Raw genomic sequence first — 27,577 nt, forward strand, 5'->3', positions numbered from 1 at the left:
CCTTTTCTCACCGCGCCCCTGTGGGAGGCTCTGCCTGCCTGGTCCCTTCCCCACTTTCCAAAGGAAGCTTTAACACAGAGGTAGAGGCGGACGCTGCACTCGCCGGGCCTCTTCTTCAGCCTCCTTTTCAGCCTCTCCTCACCCCGTTGTGCTCTGTGGACTTAGGGTCCTGCTTACCTTGCCTGCTTGCTGCTCCCCAGACATCGCTTGTGCTGGGTCCTACTTTTGGACCTTTGCTCCCGCCTGCCTCCTGCCTGGTACACCCTTTCCAACTGACTTTTGTCAAATTCCTCTTCCTCCCCCATTCCAGACCCTCCTCCCAGCCCTCAGGGAAGCCCTCCACCCACTCCCACTGGCTCTGCTCTGGAGTAGGATCACTCACTCTTCCTGCCCTGGTCCTTTGGACCCCTTCCAATCCACTCTCTACACCCTCACTGATCTCAAAGGGAGATGCTGTCCTCGCCTTACCTGAAGTCCACCATGGCTCCCCACGGCCTTCCGAATGGAGTCTGCTCTTTCCTTGGAGTCAGGGCCCTCCCTGCTTCATGGCTGCTCATCCCCTCCTCTCGCCCCTGCTCTGGCCAGGTTCAAGTGCGCACAGCCCTGATGAGCAGCCCTCTTCTCTCATCTCTGGGTCTTCCTGCTGTTCTGCCTGGGGGTCCTTTTCCCACTTATTTGTCTGTCTCCCTCCTTTGGATCTCACCTTCTCTGTGCCTCCCCTTTTCTTTGGGGAACTGCCTGTCTTCTAGTCTGTGCATTTTGGCAGAGTTCATCTCAGCATCCTCTCCCACCCCAGCCATGGCAAAAGGCCTGCATCCCAGTGATTGGCTCCAGAGGGTGGTCCAGGACCCAAACTGAGCCAATCAGAGACTTTCCCTGAGATTTTGTTGTGTGGAGAGGAGGAGCTGTCTTCCACCTTTGGTATTACTGGCCAAGATGACTGAAGCCTGGGGAGACCTATAACCATGCCGAATCCCGCCACCAACCAATGGATGGAGCCAATGCAATGAAAGAAATTGCAGAGAAAAAAGTTGAATGATACTAGGTGCGTTGCTGGATCCAGCTACACTGGGAGCCAGGAAGACTCAGTTTCTTGAGCCAATAAATGTCCTTTGTTAATTTTAGTTGGTGTAGGTTTCTGAAATATTTAACCACAAGAGTCCCAGCAGATACAGGGCCCAGCCTGAGTCCCACAGGATCAGGGCCTTTCCCTCTGTGCTTCTTCCTGACCGCACTCACCACTGAAGGTGAGAATCACCTGTCCGTGTGCGGCAGTCAAGGGGCTGTGTCTTAAATCGGTGTTTCTAAGACAGAGAGAGTTTAGTCAGCGAATGTGCGAGGAACTAACAGGGCAAAGCCGACCGCCCACACGCAGACGCTGAGACCCTGCCAGCAGCCAGCTCCTCGCCTCGGTGGGATTTGCAGTCTCCCGTTTCCCACACCGTTCCTCTTTTGTCCCGGAGACTAAGGTTTAGTGAGCACCATCTGCCGGAGGCCATGCTGGATGCTCAGCCCGTGTTGTCACCTTTGGTCTTCAGGAGAAACCCCTTTCAACAACCAGGGTCCTCAGACTCTGGGGGGTGAGGAATGGAGGGTAGAGGTCAAGCTGCATGTCAAAGGTCACTGAAAACTCACCTGGGCTCAGGCTTTCTGCGTTCACGGGAATCTTCATCGTTCACTGCATAACCTCCGTTACCCCCTGGAAAAGCCACCACCTCACACCCCGTGTTGATGACATCAGCCGCTCTCACGCAGAGGTCCGCGCGGTCTCCCCAACGCCCCTGCTATTGGAAACCATTGGCTTCAAGGAGCCCTGAGCACTTTCTAAAGCCCTGGGACCCTCTAGGTCTCAGGGGACCAAAGTCCCATTGTTTGAGAATGGGACCTGGCTGGCTACCCCTGTGCCCGACTCCCTGCACCAGAGCATGGCGGGGAAATGGCGGCAGGGAGATGGCAGAGGGTCATCGAGAAAGCAAAGCCTCTACTGAGGATTTTTCTCTTAAGAAGCCCCAACATCTCTTCCAGGTTTAGTTTTGATGTTTCTGGAGCATTTACGTCAAATCCAGTGACTTCCTTTACTGGCTACCCAAAGGTAGGTGGTGGAGATGGAGAGTGAGCCGTTCTGTAGTCCTTGCCCCAGTCCATGCTGCCTCCTCTGTCCCCTGAAGCCACACTGTCCTCCCATCTGGCCCCAGCGGCCTCCCTTTGGGCCATCCTCCATGGGCACAGTCCCCTGCTTCTCAGTGATCCCAGGAGGAAGGCCAGAGTCCCTAGGGTGGCCACCCTGACCGGCCAACAGCTGTGTCCCCTCTCAAGCTCTTGCCACACTTCAGCACCTGGGCAAATGGTGCAGCCCTTTCTCTCCTGGGGACATCGTGTGTGCTGCTTCTGCTGCCGGGAGTGGCCTCTCCACACGGAGGTCACGTCACCGTGCGCACTCAGGTGTCCACGCCTGTGCACACACATACCCTGGCTGCTCCTGCACGTTCTCAGGGTCTCAGCTTCATGGTCACTTTCTTCATGGAGGCCTCCTGACAGCTCCTTCCCCTCCAGAGTCTAGGTTAGTTCCTCCTGTTATCCCTCTTATAGAGCCTATACCATTCCTGGAAATGTCATTTGCACAACCTTCATTCTGTAGGTGTCTGTGTATGCGTTAGCCTTCTGTCTATCCCACCGGCGGGAAAGCTTGGGCAGACAGGGCTGCATCTGGTTTTCTTGCTGTCCTGTGGCTGGTGCCTGGCACAGGGCTGAGTGGAGACAAGCAAGTGCCTGACCTGGATCCATCCTAGCCCTGCCCGTGAGCTCCGCAAGACACAGCTGCTCTCCGCGGGGCCCACCTCAGCCCTGCAGGCTGGTCATCAGACCTCAGCACCCAGGGGTACTTGCTCTTGGGGCTCAGGATGCTTCAATGCCCCTGAGAGGTCACTGGCAGTCACCTGCCTCCTGCTTGGTCACCAGGGCCATCCTGGGGGTCTGGGTCCTAGAGGGCACCCCTGCCGCACCGAATGGCATGGTGGGCATCGAGTCTCCCAGCAGTCACAGGGCTGCCAGGGCTGCAGCCAAAGCTCCCTTAGTTAAGGGTCAAAGGAAGGGCACGCCTGCCCCGAGATGCGCACGGACGGGGGACACAGCTGCTGCTCTGCCCTCTGCAGCCCGGCTTGGTGCGTCCTCCCCGATGCCCCTGTCGTTCTTCCCAGCACACATTCCATACCCTGGGGCTTCTGTTTTGCTTCCTTCTGGATGAGAATAAAGCGTGGGTCCCCAGAGGCTGGTGCAGGTCATCCCCGTGAGGTCAGCAGCTGTGGGGGCCACATGTACACAGAGCGCCTGCCTTTCCCGGTGCCTGCCGGCGCTCCTCTCCCAGCCCCTTCCATCCTGGGGTCCATCCCGGCATGGTGGCACCCTCTGCGCAACAGATTTGCAGGCCCCAGAAGATGGCCCCCTCCGCAAGCACAAGCCAAAGGCCACCACTTGAGACCCGAGACCCAATGCCAGCTCCTGCCAGGGGTGGCCAGGTCAACCTGGGCTTGACATTCTCTTGAGCACTACATTTCATTCAGATCGATTTTTCCAAGTTGGAGTCTCTGTGAGGAGACCCTACTGACATTTTGGAGAGGACAAGTCTTTGCGGGGGGCTGGTAGGATGTTGAGCAGCAGATCTGGTCTCCCTGCACTGGAGGGCAGGAGATTCCCTGTACCACCTCTGTCCAAAATGCCCCCAGGTGTCATCCGTGTCCCACTGGGGGCAAAATCACACCCAGTGGAGAAGCACTGCTGAAAGAAGAGAGTCCCTTGGGGCAGCACAGGGCCCCCTGTGTCTGGCAAAGTCAGGAGCCTGAGGTGGGGACCCAGCTTCCCTCCTGATCCTGGGGCCCGGGGTGCAGTGTGCTTGGTGTGAGCTCTAGGACCAGCACCCTGGGCCAGACTCTCGGATCTGTCACTGCTCTCATTAGACTCAGCAAGTTCCTCCTTTTGTCACCACCACATCTGTGATAAGCATATTGGAGATGGTGAGCTCATTCCCAGACTCTTGTGAAGATCATGCACTCGATAAACATGACCGATGATTACTGTCAAAGTCTAGCCCAAGTCAACATCTGCCTGCCACCTTTGAACACAGGACGGGTGGCCCTGGGTCTTGCCTCAGGACAGATCTTGACACAGGCACATCCAAGATGCCTTGCCAAGGTCAGCTGGCAGCCAACGGACCAGTGACCGTCTAGGACTTCTTTGGGTGCACAGTTGGTTCTGGGGTACCCTCTCCCCTACTGATTGCTGGTGAGCTACGGCTTCAGGGCAGCTCGCCGCCCACCCTGGAGCCCCCCCGGGGCCCCACGCAGCCTCCCAGTTGACTGACGCTCAGGCAGGGGAGAGCCGCCTGGGTTTCCATTCCTGCTCTGCCCCCACCAGCTCTGCACCTCTCCTGAGACCTGTCTCCTCCTCTGTGGAATGAGGATGGTCAGGGCCCAGCCCTGCCAGGGTCTTTGTGAAATAAGCCCACGAGATAAAGTGAAAAGCTCTCAGTGCCAGCAGGACGCGTATAAGCGTTTGTCATTGACCCTGTTATTATTACTTTAATTTTACAAGAATTCAGAAAACAGAAGCCCATGACTGTCCCTTGGGGCCTCTGGGGTGGCTGGCTAGGGTGTAGCCATGCCTGGGGGGCTGCTGGGAAAGACAGATTTTGTCTCCCCAGTTTGCTGCAGACTAAGGAGGGTAGAAAGGAAGGAGGCCCTGCCCCCCCCCCCCACTTGTGGCCGGGGCTTGCAGTTGTCAAAAGAAGACAAATTGGGGGCAACCTGAGAGAAGCTTCCAGGGCCAGACCTGAAGGTGGTGCACACTCTAAGGTGGTCCTGGGTGGGCTCAGGTGGCTGAGTGGGGTGTGTTAGTGCAGGGAGGAGCCCCGGCCCTTTCCTCCCCAGCGGGCTTGCTCAGGACTCAGCTCCAGTGCGGGCTGGTGACTTGTAGGGTGGGGTGGGGGCCCAGCATGTCCCCGACAATGATGCTTCCAGGGAGCTTCTCACTTGGAGGACCGGGCAGTGCGGCAAGGAGGGTAAGGGAGGGGCCGACCTAGGTTGGCACTTCCTCTCCTTCCACCTCTTCCTCCGAGCCGCCCTCTCTCTCCTCCACATCGTCCATGTCGGAACTTTTCCTCTGCTGAAGGAAAAACCGAACTGTTGGGGAGGGGCCAGCCTTCTCCCTGCTCGGACGTGAGCCCCATGAGGCCAGAGGCAGCCGGCTGCCTGAAGCCCAGCTGGCCCCGGAGCCCACGGTGCCAGCTCTGCGCTGGCGAGGGCCTGGTGGGTGCTCAGGGCTGGAAGGGCAAGAGAGGTGGACAGGGCCTCGTGACTGACAGTCCTGCTTCTGCTGTTGGCAGGCTGGGTGACCTGGGGCCAGCTCCTGCTGCAACGTGGCCCTGACACCTTGCAGGGCTGACCAAGGATTGGAGATAAGGGTGGAGGGAGCCGTCACAGACAGGACAGCCTCAGGCCTGGGGAAATCTGGGCCGACTGCAGACCAGGAGAAAGGAGGAGCAAGGGCGTGGCGGGCGGAGGGGGCCAGGTCTGTGAGCCTCAGGCCTGAGGCTCAGCTTGAACGTTCTGCTCAAGTCGTCGTGAGGAGCACATCTTAAGGATTAGGGCACCGAGTGCAGGGCCTGTTGGCCACATCGCACCGTAAAAGGAAGCCAAGGTCACCTTTGCCTTCTGCAGGGCTGGACAGGCCAGGGATGGTGGGTGGGAGAAGCTTCAGGCCAGAGACCCAGGACCCCCGCCTTGCCTCTGCACAGATGAACGAGCTCTGTACCCTGCCTGCCTCACTCAGTGCTAGAACAAGCGGCCCCTATCCAAGGACCTCCAGATGCCAAACGCCCCGCACAAGTTCCTTAGTGCCAGGGGGAGGGGCCAGGAGGGATGTTCCCCTGTACTCCCCTCCCTCCCCCAACTCCACTGGCGACCAGGAACTGTCCTTGTTGCTCATCCAGCTTCATGGGGGGACAGTCCCAGGGGTCTGCAGTCACACAGGGCCTACTGTCTTCAAACGCTTTTTAAACAAGGGCCCCGTTTCCATTTTGGGTGTGTGCACGGGTGTGTGGATCCTAGCAAGGCTGACTTGGCCCTTTCCCCTGACATGGTGAGCTCTGGCTCCTTCCCATCTTGACATCTTATCTGTGGGCCCCTAAGGACAAGTCACAGGCAGACAAGGTCTTTTTTCTTCCTTGAAGAAGAGAGCCTGGAAGGTGACTAAATACTCTCCCCTCCCACCCCCAGCACTGGGGATGCAACCCGGGGCTTTACACATGCCAGGCAAGTGCTCGACCTCAGAGTCACATCCCCAGCCCTTTCTATTGCTGAATTGCTAAATTGCCGATGTTGGCCTTGAACTTGAGCCTCTCCTGTCTCAGCTTCTCGAGTCGCTGGGAGCACAGGTGTGTACCACCGCCCACAGCTCATCCTCCTAGCCCAGGAGATACAGCTACGAAGTGCCTCAGAGTCAGGGCCAGGGGAGAAGAGTTATCACAAACGCACTCCTGACACCAGGCGGGGATGCCCTCCCGGGGCCTCGGGGCACTCGCTCCTCTGACAGCTGGCTGTGCCCAGGGCCCTCCTGCACTGGGATGCTGTGCATATCCAGATGCGCCTGGGTGACAGGGAGGCTGGGGCACACCCTGCCCTCAAGGAGCTCGAAGTCTGTTGGGAGCACAGTTCCCCAGCGGGGAGCCAGCAATTCCTGCTTGTTGCCAGATGGACAAGGGAAAGTCCAGCCCAGAGGCCACTGGCTTGAGGTCACCAGGAAGTCTGTGAGCAGGCAGAACAGGCCCCGGGCCCCTTCCCAGCACCCCGCCGGCCCCTGCTGAGGCCCCTACCTGCTTTGGCTTCTTCTCCATGGCCTCCGCCTCCTTCTTCTTGAGTTCTTGGAAGATGACGCTAAAGAACTCCTCCTCGGCTTTGGCGACCAGACCATCCAGGTCCACCACCAGCTCATCCTCCCGCTGGTCCTCGTCTTTGCCCTCTGCCCTGCCCTTCTCCTTCAGTCGCATCTCTCGGTGCCTGGCCTCCAGGATCTTCTCCCGCCGGGTCTCCCGCTCAAATATCTGAGGCACACGGGACAGAGGCCAGTGGGAAGGGGGTGGACCGCCAGGGATGCCAGCACCGGGCCCTGCTGGGCTTCTATTGGGCTGTCCTCACTCTGCTCCAAGCAGGACACAGAGATCTGCATGCAGGGCCAGCGTCAAGGAAGGAGAGCCAGACACTGGTGCCAGAAGGCTGGCGCGGGGAAACCAGGGTGTTCAATCCCCAGGAGCGCCAAGCACAGACCACAGGGTGGAGGAGGCTTTGGGGGTTAAGCAGCATGGCGGCCCTGGGGCCAGAGGAGGGCCAGCGCAGTGGTGAGACTCCGGGCTCAGGCAGAGCCAGAAGGCTCTCCCAGGCCTCAGTGCTGGGGGCTTGCAACCCCGCGGGGAGCCCCATGCTGTTGGGGAGTGCGCCCCAGGGCTGCCCAGGGAGGGGTGCCGCAGCCCCTCCCCAAAGCACGTCCCTTCTGTCTGGTGTCTCTGTTGACACCTGCTGAGCCTTCGTTAGAACTGTTCTGCTGCCAAAAAAATACAAATAAATTATATTGTTTGGGACTAGACAAATGGACCCAGTCCAATCACTTTGGTTAACGGCTAAAAGCTGAAGCCTGGGAGGTAAAGAAACCCTCCCACGTGGTGAGCTGTGCTCAAGCACGGGCAGGAGGACACTATCGCCACCGTCCACAGAACTCACCCTAGAGGTGCCCGCCATGTCCCGGGGTGGGGGAGGGGACATGCATCGCCCTGGTGCCCGGCACTTACGGAAGAAGCTATGTTCCTCTCGTTCCTCTGGAGGGTGGAGAGCCCGCTGGAGACTTCTAGCAGGGTGGTGGTCCCCAGCTGAGAGCCACAGGCAATGAGACATCCAGTGTCCTGTACCCGGAGGCAGCAGAGGGCCTCGTCACAGACCTGTTGGAGAGCCAGTGGGTGGGGGGAGCAAAGTCACATTTGTCTGATCATCTGACCCCTGGGGAGACTTAGATCCTCAGCCTTGTTCAAACACCCTTGGTGACACCCCTCTACAGGGTGAAGTTCAGACTCAAGAGACTCAACATCAAGACCCTGGGCCAAACCAGGCACTGTGGAGTGCGCCTGTAATTCCAGCGACTCTGGAGGCTGAGGCAGGAGGATCGCAAGCTCAAGGGCAGCCTCAGAACTTAGCCAGTCCCTGTCTCAAAACGAAAACCAAATAGGGCCAGGGATGTGGCTCAGTGGCAAAGCACTCCTGGGTCAGTCTCCACTACCAAAAAAAGGCCCTTAGCCTCCAGCCCCATCAGCCCCGTCAACCCAGTCCATTAACCCCGGGTCCTGAAGCACATGGCCTCCCAGCCCAGGCCAGCAGGTCTCAGCCGCAGCTGGGCTGATGTGGGCTCAGGCCGGAAGTGGTAGCTGCCAGGAGCCCACGTCCAGGGTCTGAAGGGATTGGCCTGGGGAAGGAGAGGCCAGGCATCTGCTTTCTTTTATACTTTAATTTCCTCTGGGTGAGTCTGCCATGCCACCAGGTTTAATGTCCCCCAGGTCCCTAACTGGGTAGGAGCACATGCCCCCAAGGCAAGGGTCACAGCCAGCCAGTGTGTGACTCGCCCTGTGAGCCCCACCCAGAGAGCCCGGCCACACTCCCGCACTGCCCACACCATACCCACTAGCACCCTGGGGGGACCCGCTCATGGGGGGGCCTGGATGCACAGGGAGGGGGTGCACTTGACCTTCAGGCTGAGGGCAGGGTCACACTGCTTGAACACAAAGTCCCAGATGTCCAGGGTTCCATCCATCTTGGTGGTGAAGAACACAGCCGGCCTGATGGGGCTCCAGGCGCCATCCGTGAGGTAAGCCATGTGGTACCTGGGGAGCCAGCACGGAGGGTCGGGGACCGTGGTGGAGAGGGACAGAGCGCCCACTGAGCCACAGCTCTGCTCTCTTAGATGCTCCAGGGCCTTGCTGGGCAGGAAGTTCTTCCTTGTGTCTGACTTCTAGCCACGCCAGCCTCACCCGCCCTGGGCACATGGGCCGCTCTTCACAGGGCTCCAGGTTAGTCCTACCCATGGGCTGGGCACTGGCATTTCTCCTCAGCAACATGCTGCTGGCTTGGGGCCAGACCCGGGGCACACAGAGGCAGCAGGAGGGAGGACATACCCGGGGAAGTTCCTAACTGATGCCGGCAGTTATGCTTCCTACTTGGCTTAGTCTGGATTTGCTAAAGTTTGCTCAGTGAACATGGAACATTTTAAGACACACACACACAGACACACACACACTCGCACGCGGGCACGCTCATGGTGGAGACTTGGAATTTTCCATCACGCTCCTTCTCCCTTCCTCCAGGGTGGTACAGTCACAGCTGGGCCTGTTGCGGCCACACCAGGGACTACATTTCCCAGCCTCCTTTGCAGCTCAGCCTGTGGCCAGTGAGGCCACCGGCGGGAAAATGGTCAAGACAAAAGAACTTCTGCAGATGTTTGACAAATACATAGTTTTTAGTGTAAGCACATCCCAAATATTAGTATTGAAAATATTAGTCATTGCTTTTATTTTTTTTCCCCTGAAATTCAAATTTAACTGGGAATCCTGTACTTTGTATGGTAGTTGTAGGGATTGAACCCAGGGGCGCTCTACCACTGAGCTACATCCCCGTCCTTTTTCTTTTTTAATTTTGAGACAGCATTTCACTAAGTTGCTAAGTCCAGCCCCGAACTTGCGACCCTCCTGCCTCAGCCTTCCAGGAAGCCTCTACTCTTATTTGCTAAATTTTACCGATGGCCACGGAGGCTCTGGGCTGGCTTCCTCCGTCCCCTCCCCTCCCCTCCTCTGCATTCCTCCCTGTCCCAGCCTCCTGGGGGCTTACTTGGTCCACATGATGGACGACTCCCGGCTGTCCTCTGACCAGATGCGGGCTGTCCAGTCCCCTACGGTCAGGAAGTTCTTTGGGTAGAAGGGGTTTCTCTGGAGGGCATAGATGGGGCCATGGTGGCCTGAGAAGGTACACACGATCTTCTCGGCTGGGGTCTTGGCCTTGCGGTTGCAGGAGATGACTATACCCTGCTCAGTGCCCACCATGAACTTGGTTGGCTGTGGAGGGGGTGACAGAGGGGAAGGGGCGGTGGGACAGGGTGGCATGACCAGCAGGCTGCCCAGGGGCTCTGCAGGTGCTCACAGGACTCTCAGGTGAATCTGCTCAGCCTGAGACCCACCCAGCTCTTCTGTCCCCACTATCCCCAGTCTTGGGAACCTGCTCAAGGACCCCAGGCTTAATGAGTCCCTCCCTGATATTCTGGTCCCTGGAGGTCACCATTAGCCCCTTCAAGGAGCATTGCTGTGTCCATTAAGCATTTGCCACCAGCATCCTGAAAGTGTACAGATAAACAAGGCCCAGAGCAGGACGCAGTGCCAACCCATCCCTGGGGAGGCAGGCAGAGCCTTATCAGACACGGCGACGCGATCCCTAGCTTTGTCCTGGTTAGACGTCCCTGAGGACTCGGGCAGGTGGTCCCCCACACTGGGAAAGCTGCCTGGCAGCTGGTGATGCGCCTGTCCCCTCTGTCTTGAGCTCCTTGTGGGGAGCGTGACATTTACGGGTGCCTCCCTCTCTGTGCGGGGGCCCCGTCTTGCCAGGCCCAGGCACTGTGATCTCTCAGGGCTGAACACAGAGCGCTGCACTCTGGTGGGAGTGGGGACGCTGGGGAGCTAAGAGACGGCGCCCAGCGTCCTCAGGAGGAAGCAGAGCCCAACCCTCGCTTCTCTCCGCTGTCCCCTTCCCCTGTGTGAACAGGGCCTCCCAACGGCCCTGCAGCGGGATCTGCGTGTGCACCTGCCACCCTGTGATCACAGGAAGGCCAGAGCGTGGAGTCGGTAGGGAAGCCAGGTGGGAGAGCTGGTCCACGCCGAGGCCCTTAATAGGAGGGGCTGCAGCATGGGCAGCCAGTGGGCTCTGGGCCACCCTTGCCCCGCCACCGAGCAGTAGCCAGCGTCTGCACATGGTAAGCTGCTGCCTCGGGGCCTTTGCTGCCTCCGCCTCCCGGGCTTGGAGCACTCTCTCCGCGGTCATCCACTTGGGCGATTCTTGCTCCCACCTGTGCAAGCAGGACTCCGGATGGCTCCTCTCACAGCCAGCCTGACCCCGCAGTCTGGCCCCAGGCTCCAGACCGCCTGTCCTGCTCTCTGCTTTGCTCAGAGGCCTCGGCACCTTCCAGTACAGGTATTTTATTTCTTCATTGTCTGTCTTTCCCACAACAAAAAGTCACACGGCTTGAGGGCAGAGTCACTTTGGAATGGTGCCTGGTGTGAGCAGGGGCTTGAAAGGTCTTTGTTGAGCAATTGAGTGAGCCCCCACCCTGCCCCTGGCAGCTCCCCACAACCCGGCCCTCTGGCAGAGAACAGCAGGGCCTTGTCAACAGCAGCTCAGGAGGTGCCACAGCCTTTCCAAAAGTCCTTTCAAAACCGGTGACAGTGCACACCTGTGTTCCTAGCAGAATGAGCCACACTACCCAGGAGATGGGAGCAACCTGAGCATCCACGGACAGATGAGTGGATGAAAAAAATGGCGTCCACCCACACAACAGAGTATTACTCAGCCCTGAAGAGGAGGGGGATTCTGGCACCTGCTACAGCTTGGATGGACCCTGAGGACATTGTGCAAGGTGAAAATAACACATGTTTTATGATCACATTCACAGAACATCCCTAGCACATTCAGATCCACAGAGATGGAAAGTAGGCTGGTCGACAGGGAGGTGGGATGCTCTTTCTCAGTGAGTGAGCAGTTTGAGTTTTTGTGCTTATTTTTTGTTTGTTCTGGTTTTGGTACTGGGGACCGAAACCAGGGACGTTCTACCACTGAACCACACTCCCAGCCCTTTTCATTATTATTTTTCTTTGAGACAGGGCCTCACTAAGTTTCTTAGGCTGGCCTTGAACTTGTGATCCTCCTGTCTGAGCCTCCCAGGTCACTGAGATCACAGGCGTGCACCACTGTGCCTAGCGGGAGTTTCAGTTTTGCAAGATGAAAAAAGTCGCAGAGAAGGCAGGTGGCGATGGTCGCCCCACAACAGGAACACGCTGCACGCTGCCTTATACCCCGAAGGGGTAAAGACAGGCCATTTTATGGATTTTGAAAACCTCATTAAAAATACACACACAGGCTGGGGGTGTGGCTCAGGGGTAGAGCGCTTGCCTAGCTTGCACAAGGCCTTGGGTTCTGTCCCCAGCACAAAAAAGAAGAGGAAGAAGAAAAAACCCACACAGGCGAACTGAACAGAGCTGAGAGGCCCCGGAAGTCCCCAGGTGTGGAACGCCGTGGCACCGATGACGACCTATGCTCACGCCTGAGGCAGCCTGGGTGTCCCGCACAATGCCCACCCGGTAAGGGGCAGGCGTGGAGCTCAGGACTGGCCCGGTGCTCATCACCTCCAGCGCGGCCTGGAAATCCCCGTGTCTAGGGCAGATCCTTTCCTGAGCCCTCCGACCCACCCTGCCTGCCTCCAGTGCTCCGTCCTCTATGCCAGGGCCCAGGTCAGGAGCCAGCCCAGCCAAGAGCCGCGTGACAAGCCCTTGTCTTGTCTGGGGTGTGCTCAACAGCTGCTTGCAGAAACTTCCCTCTGCTGACGCATCCCAAGCATGGCCAAATTTTCCTTTTTTCTTTAGGGTTCCTTTTCAGTTACTGTTTATATATTTGTGTATTTTCAGGACTGAGGATGGAGCCCGGCGCCTCACCCGGCGCCTCATGCCTGCGAGGGAAGCCCTGGGTGGCTGGCTGCACCCCAGCCCACTCCTCGCTGTTAACCAGGCCTGGGCCCTGGTTTTCGAAAGGGTCTCCTCTCATCTCACTTCTCTCTCGAGAAGGAAAGCGATCACACCAACACCCCCGGTGAGGCAGGGGAAATCTGGGCTTTGGTCCTGGTCAGACCTCTTCCCATACAACAGGGCGCTTCAGGAATCCTGTTCTGTTGAAGATCACCTGTTCCCCAGGGCCACCCGGCGATGGGTGGCTCAGCGGGCATGGCAATGGGCCCTTCCCCGAGGGGCTCTGCTGCCCCCTGCTGGAGCATCCTTGTCGAGACCACGCCAGTGGAGGGCTGCGGCCAAGGTCCTGGGTCACAGGCCTTTGACACGCTAGTGCTGGCTTGTCTTGGCCCCGCCAGGGGAAGCTGGGGAAGGGAGAGCAAGAAAAACTCACCAAAGTCGACTCGAACTCCAGGGAGATGGCGCCCAGGGCGTTTTCCAGGAGCTCCTTCCTGCTGATGTCCATGACCACCACCTCGGTGGGCTCACTGATCTTGCGGATGTCCCACCACATGACCTGGCAGCAAGTGGGGGCGACTTTGAGACTTCGAGGTCCCATCGGTGGCTCTTGCCCCGCCTCCCTCAGCTGAGGGTATAAAGTGCCCTTGGCGAATGGCTGCGGAGGACGCGGGTCCCCAGCCTGGCTGATCATCGGGGTCACCAGCAGGCTGCGTAAAATCCAGGAGCCAGGGCCTGGCCCCAGCCTTACTGAATCAAAACCGCCAGCTGCGGGCCCAGGAATCTGCAATCTGCAAGGCTCCCCAGGGCACAGCGAGACCTAGCGGCAGGGAAATCCCACGGGAACTCTGACCCTCTCCCTGCGGGCAGTAATCTAGGTTCGAAGACTCTCTGTGCTCTATTTCTTCTGGTAGGAGCAGAACAAAAAATCTACTTAAATATCCCAAAGACTGGGGAGCTGAGGCAGGAAGATCGCAGGTTCAAAGCCAGCCGTGGCAGCTTAGTGAGACCCTGTCTCAAAGTACAAAAACTAAAAATAAAAAGGGCTGGAGATGTGGCTCAGTGGTAAAGTACCCGAGTTCAATCCCACAGTACAAAACAAAAAAATGCTTAAATAGACGCTTAAATAGACACCCCTGCGTCGTGCGTTCCCTAGCAGGCATGGGGCAGTGCTTCTGGAAATACGAAATGTCTTTGAGATACGCTAAATGAAAATATCACACACGGGACAGGGTGTAAAGCATGCAAAAAGACCAGAGAAGAGAGGCGTGTGCTTGCTTGAAAGGTATCAGAATGTCTCAGGCGGGCACAGGAAACCAGACCCCCGGGGCGGGCTGGCGGGTTGTGGGCAGGGGTGGAGGAAGGCGTCCCACTGTCTGACTTTGCATCTTTGGGATCCTGCTCCACGTGCATGCGTTACCCACTATGCAATTTAGAAATAAAATGTACGATGAAAGGTTCTGCAGGCCCTTGGGTGGGAAGCAGGGCCCCGTGCCAGCCTCCTCCTCTCCCTGGGGCCTGGCCAGCGGTACCTGTCCATCTGTAGATGCCGAAAAGCACTCGGTGCCCGTCTTCGACTGCAGCCAGATGGAGCCATACACAGGGTCTCGGTGGCTGAACTCGATGGTGGACAGCTCTGCCACCAGGCTGCCCTTCCGCGTGTCCCAGCAGGCTGGCAGGGCAGGGGAGGAGACACGGGTGAAAAGAGGCCCCAGCTCTTCCTTTCTGGTGCCGGGAGCCGCCAGGGAGGGAGGCTGCTGCTCTGGGTTTGACGGTGTGTAGATTCTGGGATTGGGACCAGGCTCAGACCAGCCTGAGTCCTCCTACCAGCCAGCACAAAGCCTCCCGAGGGACTCCCAGGTGCAAGCTTCCTTCTCCGGGGTGCCCTGCGGGGCGCTGAGCACCACCCAGTCCTGGGGAATGGGCCAGGCTTGGTCCACAGGAGGGCAGGGCCAGGTGGCAAGAAGAGCCAGGCTGTGATTGCTCCTGCAGAGAAACTGGCTGGTCAGGGAAGGCCTCCCAGGGGAGGTGGCAGGGAGGCTGGGGTGACCCTGGGATGGAGTGAGGGAGGCCAAGGGGAAGAGCCCGAGGAGAGGCCCCAGGAGGCCGAGCTTCCTGCTGCTCCCCCTTTCATCCTCCGCCCCTTTGCTGCCTCCTGGAGAGACTCTCGGAGGAGCTTGACCATCTGTTCTTCCTGCTCTGCCAAGAAACACGTGGAGCCTATCTGCTTTCTGTCCCGATCAATTCTGTTTTCATTTTCCAGGGGCGTGCATGAGGGCCCCCCTCCGCTCACTCAGAGCCTTTCCAGGAAACTGCTTTGTAGAACAACCAAAGTACTTGGTTCCTGAGTTTTGACTTAATAGCCTCCTAAGTCCAAGGCTTTTGCCCCTGGACTGGCCTGGACCCGCCAGTAACGGGTAATGTATGGGTCATGTGTTTTCCCCTCTCCCTCTCTCTCTCTCTCTCTCTCTCTCTCTCTCTCTCTCTCTCTCTCTCTCTCTCTCTTTCTGTAGTGGGGCTTGAACCCAGGGGTGCTCTACCACTGAGCTACATTTCCAGTCCTTTTTAAGTGGCTGGGGCTGGCCTTGAACTTGTGATCCCTGTCTCGGCCTCCTGAGTCACTGGGACCACAGGTGTGTGCTGCTGTGCGCTTTCTTGGCTAAGCTTGCTCTGCTTGGGCAAAGCAGTGCTCAAGGGTGGGTCCACGGGTCCCACATGTCCCCACTGAGACCCCTTCTTACAGCGACAAGGCTCCAGAGCCCAGGCTGCTCCGAGCTGGCAGGAGGCGCCCCTGAAGGGGGTCGTGAATAACGAGTGAGGCAGACTCCTGAATAAGTCATGTCACAAGGTCCTGCTTCGGTCTTAGAGCTCTGTCACCCAGATGATGTGGCAGGGAGATTTATGGGCGTCTGTATCATAGCCTGAGAGTTTCCCCAGGGAGGGAGCAGGTCTGAGAGGGAAATGGGGCCTCAGGAGGCCCAGGGCAGCCTGGCCACAGCCTCTGTGGCGGGCAGTCTTAGCCTTTCCTCCTATTTCTGAAAGTAGCTCATGAAGCCGGAGGATGGGGAACCCCTCTATGCCCAAGGTCAAGACTGGCCTGGGTGGTGTTGTGGGGGTGGAGAGCAGGCAGGGACATTTGGAGCCGAATGTGGCAGGGTTCTTCTGATCTTAGTAGCGATTCATTCCCTCTCCCCACAATCTGTTTTCCAGGTGTGCCATCAGCAGACACAGCAGAGTAAGGACTTCCAAAATTCTTCCAAAGTCGCAACATGAAAACTGACAAAAATGGTCAAAACCAACTTTTTCAGAACTCTGGAGTCAGCTGAGGCGTGCAGCGTACTGTCAGCATTTGGCCTATCTGGTGGTTCCCTGGAGGATTCCTCTTGCAGAGTGTCTGCATCTGACTTGACTCAGAGTTTGCTCAGGGCAGAAAAGTCTTTTCCTTGGGGCATAAATGCAGGCAGCTGGTGATCAGGGCAGCTTCCCCAGGCTGTGGGTAACAGGTGGGGTAAACAGCAGGTTTTAAAGAAGAAGTTGGATCAGGAGCTGCCCACAGGGCCTTGGAAAGCTCGGACACATTGCTGGACATCTAGAGGCCACCGGCATGGGCTGGCTGTGTGCTGGACTGTGGCCAGGCCACACTCAGGAAGAAGCATGCACAGAATACTGCCCTTGACGTTGAGTAGAAGACAGTCTTCTCAAGCACACACCGAATGTTCTCCAGGAGAGGCCGCAGAGTGGCCATACAAGTCTCCATCAATGCTGAAAAGGCTGAAATCGTGCACAGGCTTTTCTGACCAAAATGGAATGAAAGCAGAAATCCATAGCTAGAGGAAAACTAGAAAATCCCAAGCAGGTGGAAACACACACACACACACACACACACACACTCCTAAACACCACGGAGTCAAACAGGAAAGGAAGAGGGGGCACCCGGAACGTTGTGGGTCAAGCATGAGAACACTAAGACCAGGATGTAGGGGTGCAGCTAAAGCAGAGCCCAGAGGGAAATTCACAGCTGCGGAGGCCAACACGTAAGAAGCAAAGCAAACAAACACAAAAACTAGGCCAGGGCTGTAACGTGGTGGCTGAGTGTTTTTGCCTGGAATGGGCAAGAAGGAAGTAATAAAGATTGGAGTGGAGAAAATCGATAAAGTCAAAAGTTGTTTTTTTTTTTTTTTTTTTTTTTTGGCACCGGGGATTGACTGTAGGAGTGCATAACCACTGAGCAACACCCTCAGCCCTTTTGATATATTTTATTTAGAGACAGGGTCTTGCTGAGTTGCTTAGGGCTTCACTAAGCTGCCGAGGCTGGCTTTGAACTTGTGATCCTCCTGCTTCAGCCTCCCAAGGTGCTGGAATCACAGGCGTGCGCCAACGCGCCCAGCCAAAAGTCAGTTCTTGGAAAGAAAATGAAACTGACAAATCTAGACCAGGGAAGAAAAGGGAAGGTGCAGTTGACTGAAAGCAGGAATGGCAGGGGGCTGTGACCACCGTCCTTGCAGAAACGGAAACGACTGTGTGGTTGCCACGCATGGTCAGGAGCCTACCAAGCAGAGGCCACATGGCAGAGTGCCTCCAAAGACAGACTGTCCAAACAGATTCAAGGGGAAACAGAAAATGGGAAGGGGCCCGGAACACACGGATGGAACTAGGAATTCTAAAGATGCCAAATAAAGGGAAACCCAGGGTTGGTGGCTCCCCCGGTGAATTGTAGCAAACACTGAAACAATCAGTACTAATTCTTCACAAGCTCCTCCAAAAGGCAGAAGAGGAAGGGTTCCCGGACTCCTTCCACAAGGCCAGGAGCCACCGCCCCGCGGATCCCCTGGTTCCTCTCCCTCGACGGGCTTCACAGGGGTCTCGCCGTCCCTCTATGGGTGGCCCCAGACACAAGCTCCTTGGCTTGACTTGAACTTCAGCTTCTAAGATTTTTTACTTTGAGCCAACGTCAGACTTACTCAAGTGGACTAGAGCGGGCTGGCCAGTGCAGGAAGTGCCCACCCTCTTGGTCTTCCAGGACGAGCCCAGGCAGGCGTGTGGACTCTGGCCCCACAGCACCATGCCAGGCTGCTGGCTGAACGTGGGCCCTCCTTACCTATCTGGCCATTGTAGCACCCGCCCAGGAGCACGTGGGAGTCTTTGGGGTTGTACTCCAAGGTGACCAGCGGGGAAGGTGGCTTCAGAGCAATTTCAGGCCTATTAGGGTTTTCTATAAAGCAAGGGGGAAAAAAATGATCCCTTCAGGCCTGGACAGAAAAGGACAGGGTCAGCTGGTTTAACCCCTTTCCCTGAGGAGGGTGGGCAGGAGGAAGCCCGTCAGACGCCCCCCATCTTTCTCTGGGCTGCCTCCTCTGGCCTCTGTGGCCTAAAATCTTAGCTACTGGCTCTGCCTAGGGGGACTGGGACTGAGGCGTGGATGTGGTGTTTAATTCCAGTTCTACCCATTTCTCATATTTGGTGTGAAACAAGGTTTTAAGACTAAGGCTTGTACATCAAGTCAACGCTCCGCAAACTCCTTCGAATCAGGCTTATGGCGGGGGCGATGCTGGAGTCCACGCCGGGGTTGCTGCCAGAGCTTGGTGAGCTGCTCGGGTCAGCTCCAGGCAGCGCCTACGCGCTTACTGTAACGAGGAGGATAAACGGAGCCTGGGGTGCTGCTCCCCGCCAGCCCTTGTCCCCGCCGTGAGGTAGTGGTCGGGGTCCCAGCAAAGTGGGGTCAGGCCCCAGTGCCCTCCCTTCCCTTTGGGCTCCTTTTCAGTCCTGCTGGGCATCTTTCCCATGGGCTCTCTAGGGACCGACCATTGGAATCCCCTGGGGTCTGGTCATTGTTTGTTTGTTTTCAGTCCTAGGGATGGAACCTGGCTGGGGTGCTCCATCATGGAGATACATCCCAGCCCTTTATAAAATTTTACGTCAAGACAGGGTCTCACTAAGTTGCCCAGGCTGGCATTGAACTTGCCATCCTCCTGCCTCAGCCTCCCCAGTCACTGGATCACAGGCGTGCGCCATGGTGCCCTGGCTGGGGTCTGGTTTTAAGGTCCCAGATTAAGAACCTGGACTTTGGAGCTGGATGTCAGCGCGGTGTAGAGGGCCTGCCTGGCGTGTGTGAGGTCCTGGGTTCAACCCCCAGCACTGCTGGAGGGAAAAAAAGACAAAACCAAAAACACCCTGGGGTTTCCTGCCTCTGATTTGGCTTTGTGCTTGAAGCCAGGCAGGGAAGGGACGGGACTGCTTTCCTCCTGTCATTCCCCCTCGCCTCCCCCGCTGGAGTGGCCCCAGCCCCCCTCAGCCTCCCTGGCCAGCAAGAGGCCCCTGCTTCTCACCCAGGTCCCAGATGTATGACTCGTGGCTCATGCCTGCAGGCGCCCGCTGGAAATTCAGGCAAGAATAGGCCACTGCCAGCTTCCGGTTGCCATCGGGGTGCCAGGAGACGTGTGTGGCCGTCCGCTTGATGTCCTGTGGGTCCCTTTGGGGAGAGCAAGGGGAGCAGAAGGCTGGAGGGTGGGGCTCCTCTCCAGGTTCTAGTAATTCTAGCACAACTTGATTTTTTTCTTTAAAAAAATACTCAAATATATCTAAGGAACCACCTTCACTTCAGAAAATCTATTTTAAAAACAGAGTGGAAGGGGAGGGAGGAGGGGAGGGAAAGGGGAAATACTGGGGAATGATATAAGCCAAATTATATTGTTATTTAAATTATATTGTTATTTTAATTATATTGTTATTCTGTGCCTGTACAAATGCATAACAATGAATCTCACCATTATGTATAATCATAATGCGCCAATAAAAAATGGAAAGAATAAATCAAAACCAAGTTGACAAGACTCCCATAAATGGAAAACCAGTCTCACCAACTATAAATAGAAGGTAATAATAAAAACCAAGACAATGGAAACAAACAAAACATGAAATTCCAGTTTAACACTTTGCTGGCTGCAAGTTTGGCCAGGGCCTGATCTTCCATTACGATTAGAATCCAAAGGGGTCAGGAAGTCCAGCCATCTCACGCCTCCGTATCGGCTCAGATGAATCGGAAACTTCTATCCACACAAAACCCTGCATATGGATGTTTATGGCAGCTACATTCAAATTGCCAAGACGTGGAAGCAACCAAAATGTCCTTGGACGGCTGTGTGGGTAAATGGTAGTGTACCCAGACAACAGGATGGCATTCAGCGCTAAAAGGAGGTGAGCCGTCAAGACCTGCAAAGACCGTGGAACTTAGATGCTTGTCACTAAGCAGATGCCTGTTGCCGAACTGAATGATCCCAATTCCAAGACATTCTGGAAAGGGCAAACTATGGAGGCAGGAAGATGATGAGTAGTTGCCAGGGGCTCCGGGTGAGGGAGGGAGGAGGAGCCAGGCGTGGGGGATTCTGAGGCAGGGGACTACGCGGTACCACACTGTAATGATGGATACCTGTCACTATACATCACCCCAACCCATGAGCAGCCTCAGGAACGACCCCGAGGGAAACTTCAGACTGAGTGACAGGGATGTGCCTGTCCACACAGGTCCAACTGGTGGGCAGTGTGCTCAGAGTGGGAGGTGGGGAGGGGCATGTGGGAACTCTTGGTACTTACTTCTCAATTTAGTTATGAGCTTAAAGCTTTCAACCTGAAGTCTGGAGGTCTGGACTTGGGGTGTAGCCCAGTGGCAGGGCTTTGCGTGCCTGAAGTCCTGGGACAATGTCTAGTGCATCCTCTAGTTCCAGTGGTCCTTATGAGGGGTCAGAACCCAGCAGGGCTTGGAGGGTGGGGGCATCAGGAAAGGCCCTCCTGGGCTGCTGTACATCCCTGGCTATAGCCATTGGCCCTGCTCTGCACCCCACAAGGCAGCACTGGATCAGAATGGGGTCATTCCCAGTTGTGCTGGGACAGGGTCAGGTACTTCCTAGGATGCTTGGTCAGTTGTGGTGGCAAAACGAATCCCCCAAGTTGGCACCAGAGGCCAGTCACCTCCAAATGCCTATCATCCCTGTAATCTGCATCACCCAGACCAGACCTGATCCCTGCCCAGAGATGCCTTGGCCTGCATGGCTGGGGACCCGTCCGCCCTTCCCCTCCTCCGCTACCATCTCCCTCCTGTTTCCCTCGCCACCACGAAAGTGGCCCCACCTGCACCTCCTTTCACCGAGTCTTCAAGGATGGGATGTCCTGGTCCTTGCCCCACTCCCGTCCCCAAGCTCTCCTTCCTTATCCTACGAATGTGCCCCTAGGTCCTGTGTTAAGTCAGAGCTATCCTCTTAGGGCTGCGGTAACCAGGTACCACAACTAGGTACCAAATTTTTTTTTGTTTGGTTTGTTTGTTTTTGTCATTTGTCTTGTTTTGCAGTGCGGGAGTGGGGACCCAGGGCCTTGCACATGCTGGGCAAGCGCTCTGCCACTGAGCCATGCCCCTGGCCTTAGGTGTCTTTAACAATAGAAATTCACTCTCTTCCAGTTCTGGAGGCCAGAAGTCCAGAGTCATAGGCATTGCCTGCATGTGAAGTATACATGTGTCCTTGTCCATAGATGCAGACACGCACACATATGAATACATCCGTGCACATGTACACGTGCATTTCTAAGCAGGAGTTAGCACTCTCAGCCAGGTGCAGTGGCCACACCTGTGATCCCAGCAACTGAGGGGCTGAGGCAGGGGGACTGCAAGTTCAGGGCCAGCCTCGGCAACTTAGCACACCCAGTCTCAAAATTAAAAAAAATAAAAACAGCTGGCAAGTAGCTCAATGGTAGAGTGCTTGCCTATCATGCGTGTGGCCCTGGGTTCAATTCCCAGTACCAAAAATATTAATAAACGAAAACTAGCACACAGTCTCCCCATACTAGTCCACTGCTTGATTTGGTCTGGTTTTCACATAACCCATCTTGGAAAGGGGTCCATCTTGGCATGGAAGGAGTTGCCCCATTCCTTTGCCGCCCCTGATATTCCACTGTGCAGCTGAACCAGGACTGCGGGGACCAGGCCCCTGCTGCTTGTTCCCACTCTGGTCAGCACACACCCGCTGCAGTAAAGATCCACACGCAAGTGACCACACCCACCCTGCCGTCCTCTGAGCTTATCCCCAGGTCCATGTCGTGTGCCCAACGACACCACTAGATCCCTGAGGTTTGCGCCTGGTGCTGCCCCGCACTGTGGGAGCTGAGCCCTCCGTGCCTAGCTCACAGCTTGCAGAAAGCCTGGCCAGCGCACATCCCCGCAGGGCAGGACCACTTCCTGCTGGGCACCTTCTTGCTCTGCCGCTTGTTGAGCCTGGGCACAGAGAGCATCGTGACCACAGCCTGGAATGATGAGTAAGGAGGAGTCCCCTTGGGAGGTGACAGGTTGGCCAGAAGCCAGCCTCGCTAGGAGGCTACCTGAAGACATTAATGGTTTTAGCCGAAGGGGCCTCTTCGGTCACCTCCACCTCTTCCTCGTCGTCGAAATACTCCTGGTAGATGTCAATGGCATTGTTCTGCTTGATGCAATGCTCCATGATCTGAGGGGACAGAGCAGGATTGATCAGCAGTAGAGAGGGCCCTTTGGACTGGGGGGCTGGCACAGAGGGACAAGGAGGATCGGTGGCCTTTTCATGTTCTTTAGCCGGCGCATTTTTCTGTCTTTGTTTTTTTTTCTTTCTTTTTTTCTTTTCTGCAGTGCTGGGGATGGAACCCAGGACCCTGCACAGACCAGGCTAGTGCTCTCCCGCTGAGCTCCGCCCCCTCAAGCATTTTCAATTGGCTTTTAAGGTGTATTAATATCGCTTTCTGCATACAAAGCACTGGGTGCATATACGGCACATAGACGGATACACCATTTACCTATGGCATTAAAATTTCATGGAGGGAGGAGGGGACTAGAAAAATGTCTAAAAATGCTCTTGGGAAGGGATAATAATGAAAAAAAAAAAGTTGAAAAATGTTGCTCTAGTCAAACAATTTAATCAGTCCTATATATATGGCCCCCATCTCCTGCTTCCTGTCCTGCAGACACCAGGACAAGCGGTCCCTGCCACCATTCCAGACATCTAGCAAGGGAAAGCCCAAGCCCATCGGCCACCTCCAGTCCCTTCAGTGGGAAACAAAGTTCCTCCTTCAGGGCAAAACTTCAGGTCCTCACTTCTCTTACAGTGCTTCTTCCTTTCTGTGACATGGCGACGTCTTTGTGTTGGACTTTGGCCTCTCCAGGGGATTGCAAATTCTTTGGGGAAGGATGTATGTGAGACTCATTTTTGCAATCTCCACTGAGCCTGGCAAAGACTTAAAGCTAGCTCCAAATTTGTTGGGTGCACTAATACCTCTATTGGGGTCCACTTTGCCCAGGGGGGTTTCCCACTTTTTAGGCTCCTCCTAAAACCAGCTCAGTTATGGGCCTGTGTGGTCAGCGGCTGGTCTCCTTCCCCACAGTAGCCACGTGAACCCAGGGCAGGCACAGCTGGGGTGTGGCACCCCAGGGAACGGGGGCGATGGCTGAGGCACCACGTCTGGAGCCGGAAGCCTTACCGAGCCAAGCTGCATGATAGCATTGATGTAGTTCTCATCCTTCTCTACTTTTTTCCGGAAGCGGATTGTCTGCTCCAGCTCCAGGGGATTCACGTCCTTGGGCCAGCCCCCCTCTACGTGGTTAACCCCTCGGGTCTCCATCTCAAACCGCTCCGTGTTCGCCTAGACAGAGTGCCTTGGTGAGACGTCCATCTCTGGGTACCCATTCAGCCACTGCTTCTGAAAACCAGGATCCCTGAGACGGCCCTATGAGGTGCCCTGGCCAAAGCCACCAAGTAAGGCACCTTCTGGTGCTCAGGTGACCTTGCAGTGCCACCCTGTGGAGGAAGCTACTTTGCAGGTCAGGGCAAACCCAGTTCAGAGATACCTGAACCTAGGGGGCCCCGGGAGCCCACCTACCTGTTCTGCAAGATTCAGAAGGAAAACAGAAGTATATAATTCCATCCCGCCCCACCAGTAACAAAGTCACAGACACTGAAACACTAAACGCAACTCAGAGCTGGGACCTGCTCTGCAGCCCCTCTGGAGCTGGGGGAAGTTTTACCTGTTGAACTTGCTTCTTGGCTCCAGTCAACTTTTCCCCATTTAAAAAAATTGTGGTGAAATGCACATAACACGACACTTCTATCTTAATCATTTTGAAGTGTGCAGTTCCCTGGCCTTACCATTCACAGTGCCGTGTGGCCATCACCCCAAAGGGAAGCCTGTGCCCCTGAGCTGTCACTTCCAGCTCCTTTCCATGGTTAAGCTGGCTCTCCCAAGAGTGAGACGTCTTGCCAGGGTGGGGCTCTGGCAGGAGCCTGCGCATGGAGGCCAGCAAGGCCGCCATCTTGCTGGAGGCTGTGCCATGGTCCCCAAGATAGCCTTCAGGCTGTGAAGCTAATTCATCTAAACCGTGAGTCATTGGGGCCACCCACGTGATCAAGGAATGTGTTCCAGTCAAATGGAGTGACTCGCTCATTTGATTTGGGGCCTGACCTGGGTTATCTCAGTAGTTCCTGACCCAATCAGGGGCTGATCACCAGGCTCACATGGACAGAGAACTCTCCGGGCCTCCAAAGGGCAAAAGGGCATGACCATCGCCCTCAGTGCTTTTACCTCAGAGACCGCCCTCCCTGCCAGAACTTCCTGAGGGGCACTCCTTTGTCTAAGATGGGCTTTGCCTGTAGATATGAATCCCCGCTCCAAAGAAAACCCTCTTCCAGAAGTACCAAATGCTCAAAGTGACTCTAGAGTCTCAGGTGAGGCCAGAGCCCTTGGGAGAAAACATCTTGATTGACACTCACCTGGTCCAGGGGACAGTTTCTGCTGCGTCTTTTCCTAAGCCTGGCACTGTGGTGGGTCTTGGGTGACTCCCCCTCACACTTCCAAGGCCCACACTGGTCCTTAATGTAACGGATTCCAGGTGGACAGGACACCCAGGACCCCTGACCTGCTCTTTCTGTACACCTTGCCCAACTGTATCTTCACTGACCTGGAACCTTGGGGCAGGGACCCACCTCATGCTCTGACATGCTGGCGGAGCACTGGATGCCGGTGTCCACTGGGTTCCGCTCCACGAACTGCAAGGCCAGCTCGGGGTTGGGGGAAATGTCGATGTTCAGCTCGGCCTGGCGGTCTGAGAAGTTGCACTGCTTGCCAAACTCGCTGCGCTTCTTCACGTACACGTAGACGATCTCCATGGTGCCTGGGGCTGTGGGGGATCGGGGCAGAAGGGAAAGGGTGAGGGGCTCCCTTGGTCACCGCCCCTGCCTGGGTCTCATGGGGCTGCTTCAGGTTCCCTTCTGGCTCATGGGTGGGGTGGGGGGAATCCTAGGGGTCTGCCCGGTGTCCAGAAGCTACATCTGTTGCTGTAGCTGTACTGGGGATGGAACCCCAGGGCCCCACACATGATAGGCAAGCAGTCTATCACTGAGCCACGTCCCCAGCACTTTTTGTTTTGAGAAAGAATTGCACTAAGTTGCCCAGGCTGGCTTCAAATTTGGGATCCTCCTGCCTCAGCCTCGCCAGTAGCTGGGATTATGGTGTGGGCACTGCACCTGGCATGCACCTAAGGGTTCAGCATATGCTAAGCATAAATGATCTTGTTCAGTTCTTGCAAATACCCTCTGAGGCAGGCAAGGAAACCATCATTTGACTTGAAGGAATTTGATACTCAGAAGGACCCTGAGCGACTGGCCCAGCATCAATCACACAGCTAGTTAGTGGTAGGGCTGGTCTGCTGGACTCCCAAGCTCTGACCAGCCACTGACGTCATTTCTCCTGAATCAATATGTTTATTGGGAGGCAGGAAGAAATGCTGATGGCGGTTATGTTGGGCTAAATTGCCTGCCGCGCTCTGGATCTGAACCATATAGCACATGATTTGAGAGCCCTGGGCCCCTTCTGGAAGCCTCTGTCCACTCCCCATCCAATTGTGGAAAAGGCTTATCCATGCCAGAGTTCTCAGATGCCAGGCTCCGCCCCCCACGGCTCTCTAGGCCCCACGGGGAATCTCTTCCCTCTGCACCACGCCAGCCGGGCAGAGCTGAGAGTCACCTGAGAATGAACAGAGCCAGGTGGCTTCCTCAGCAGAGACAGCTAGCCCTCAGGAACCCCTCTGATTTGCACAACTGGCCATGAAAAGTGAGAACGGGAAAGCAGCTGGGCAGGGCCCTGACCTCGGGTCCTGGTCCTACCTTCCCCAGCCGCAGACCTTGGCTGGGCTGGTGGAATGAAGCACCCAGCAGTCACAAAGCTGGGGTTCAAAGGCCAGGGAGGGCTCCTCGCTGATTGGAGGGCTTCCATACGAAACGCGGTCCCCACAAACTGCCCTTCACTCAATCCAAAAGAGACCTTGACCCCTCTTGCCCCATCACACCCAGAGATTCTCAGTGACTTAGGTGGCTGGCCATCTGGCAAGGCCTGTCTGTGACATTATGCTGTGGACTTTGGCAGGGCTGTTCATTAGCTGGCCACCCTAACTCTCAGGAGTTGGGCCTTTAGTATGGAATTCCTGAGGGCTTAGACAGCTCTTGGAGGCAGAGAGCCCTGGAAAAAAGCTGTTGAATGAGAGCTCACAGTAGTTTGGGAAAGATAAACTGTGCAAATTTGCTGTGGCAGGACTTAGGACCCAAGGCCTTTTGGAACCCAATAAATTAGGCTTTGGCCTGTGAGCAGGTGTGGCTGCCTTTGAACGAAATAGGCACCTGGTGGGAAAATGGAGGGCGTATCGCCTACATATCCAAACTCAGGAAAGAGAGGAAGCCGAGTTGACAGCAGAAATGCTGGAGCAGTGATCCACTGACACACAACTCTGCCATGGAGGGATGTGGAACCTTCGTCCAAGATGCTCAGAAACACTCAAAATGACTCCTATGTTTAAAAAATTGAATCATATAGACGTTTCTGGAAAGCACAACTTTTATGACTGCCAAACTGTATGCTTTATCTTTGTTCTAATTATAGTTCCCATTACTTCATCCAATAATGCAAGAAACACTTATTAAAACCTATCATAAAAAAAAACAAACAAAAAATAAAACATTATATATTGAAGTATTAAAAAAAAAAAATCTACCATGAGTAATCAAGACAGTGTGGCCCTGGCACAAGGGCAGACGCACAGAGGGGTGAAGTGGGACTGAAAGTTCAGAAATACACCTTGACCATTAGGGTCGACCCACCTCTGACGAAGGTGCCAAGGCAGCACAACTGAAGGATTGTGTTTTTGGCAAATGGTTCTGGGACATCTGGACATTCCCAATCCAAAGAGTGACCATAGCCAGGCACAGTGGTGCATGCCTATAATCCCAGCGATTTGGGAGGCTGAGACCGAAGGATTGCAGATTATAAGCCAGGCTGGGCAACTTAGTGAGGGCCTGCCTCAAGATAAAATAAAAAGGACTGTGGATGTAGCTCAGTGGCAAAGCACCATGGGGTTTATTCCCCAGGACAAAAAAAAAAAAAATGAGAGAGAGAGAGACCATAGATCCCTACCTCCCATCATACACAAACAAAAATTCAAAATGGACTGCAAAAGACAACATCACAGAAAACAAAAAAGAGGGGCTGGGGATGTAGCTCAAAGGTCAAGTGTTTGCCTAACATGTGCAAGACCCTGGCTTTGATCCAGAAAACACACACACACACACACGAAAGAAAGGAAAGGAAGGAAAGAAAGAGAAAGAAAGAAAGAAAGAAAGAAGAAAGAGAGAGAAAGAAAGAAGAAAGAGAGAGAAAAAAAGAAAGAAAGAGAGAGAAAAAAAGAAAGAAGAAAGAGAGAGAAAAAAGAAAGAAAGAAGA

General features: G+C 55.5%; 1 protein-coding gene across 3 annotated transcripts in view; it reads right to left on the bottom strand.

The window, feature by feature from the left end:
• Window positions 1–4,760: 4,760 nt before the first annotated feature.
• Window positions 4,761–27,577, bottom strand: part of DNAI2 (dynein axonemal intermediate chain 2) — a 23,208-nt gene continuing 391 nt past the window's right edge. The window contains exons 1-13 of one of the 3 annotated variants that reach the window (XM_079131955.1): window positions 25,832–25,925; window positions 24,793–24,986; window positions 23,294–23,455; window positions 22,169–22,290; window positions 19,132–19,274; window positions 17,904–18,017; window positions 14,338–14,477; window positions 13,242–13,364; window positions 9,915–10,138; window positions 8,779–8,914; window positions 7,835–7,981; window positions 6,866–7,093; window positions 4,761–5,157 (exon numbers count right to left, since the gene is read on the bottom strand). In XM_079131955.1, the coding sequence (XP_078988081.1) occupies window positions 5,071–5,157; window positions 6,866–7,093; window positions 7,835–7,981; window positions 8,779–8,914; window positions 9,915–10,138; window positions 13,242–13,364; window positions 14,338–14,477; window positions 17,904–18,017; window positions 19,132–19,274; window positions 22,169–22,290; window positions 23,294–23,455; window positions 24,793–24,975 (1,809 nt within the window). In that variant the 5' untranslated portion in view covers window positions 24,976–24,986; window positions 25,832–25,925 and the 3' untranslated portion in view covers window positions 4,761–5,070. Of the gene's footprint in view, window positions 5,158–6,865; window positions 7,094–7,834; window positions 7,982–8,778; window positions 8,915–9,914; window positions 10,139–13,241; window positions 13,365–14,337; window positions 14,478–17,903; window positions 18,018–19,131; window positions 19,275–22,168; window positions 22,291–23,293; window positions 23,456–24,792; window positions 24,987–25,831; window positions 25,926–27,577 lie in introns of those variants that run through there. The other 2 variants (XM_079131956.1, XM_079131954.1) reach the window with 2 other exon arrangements.

The sequence above is a fragment of the Sciurus vulgaris genome (genome assembly GCF_902686455.1).
Source record: "Sciurus vulgaris genome assembly, chromosome: 3".
Lineage (NCBI taxonomy): Eukaryota > Metazoa > Chordata > Mammalia > Rodentia > Sciuridae > Sciurus > Sciurus vulgaris.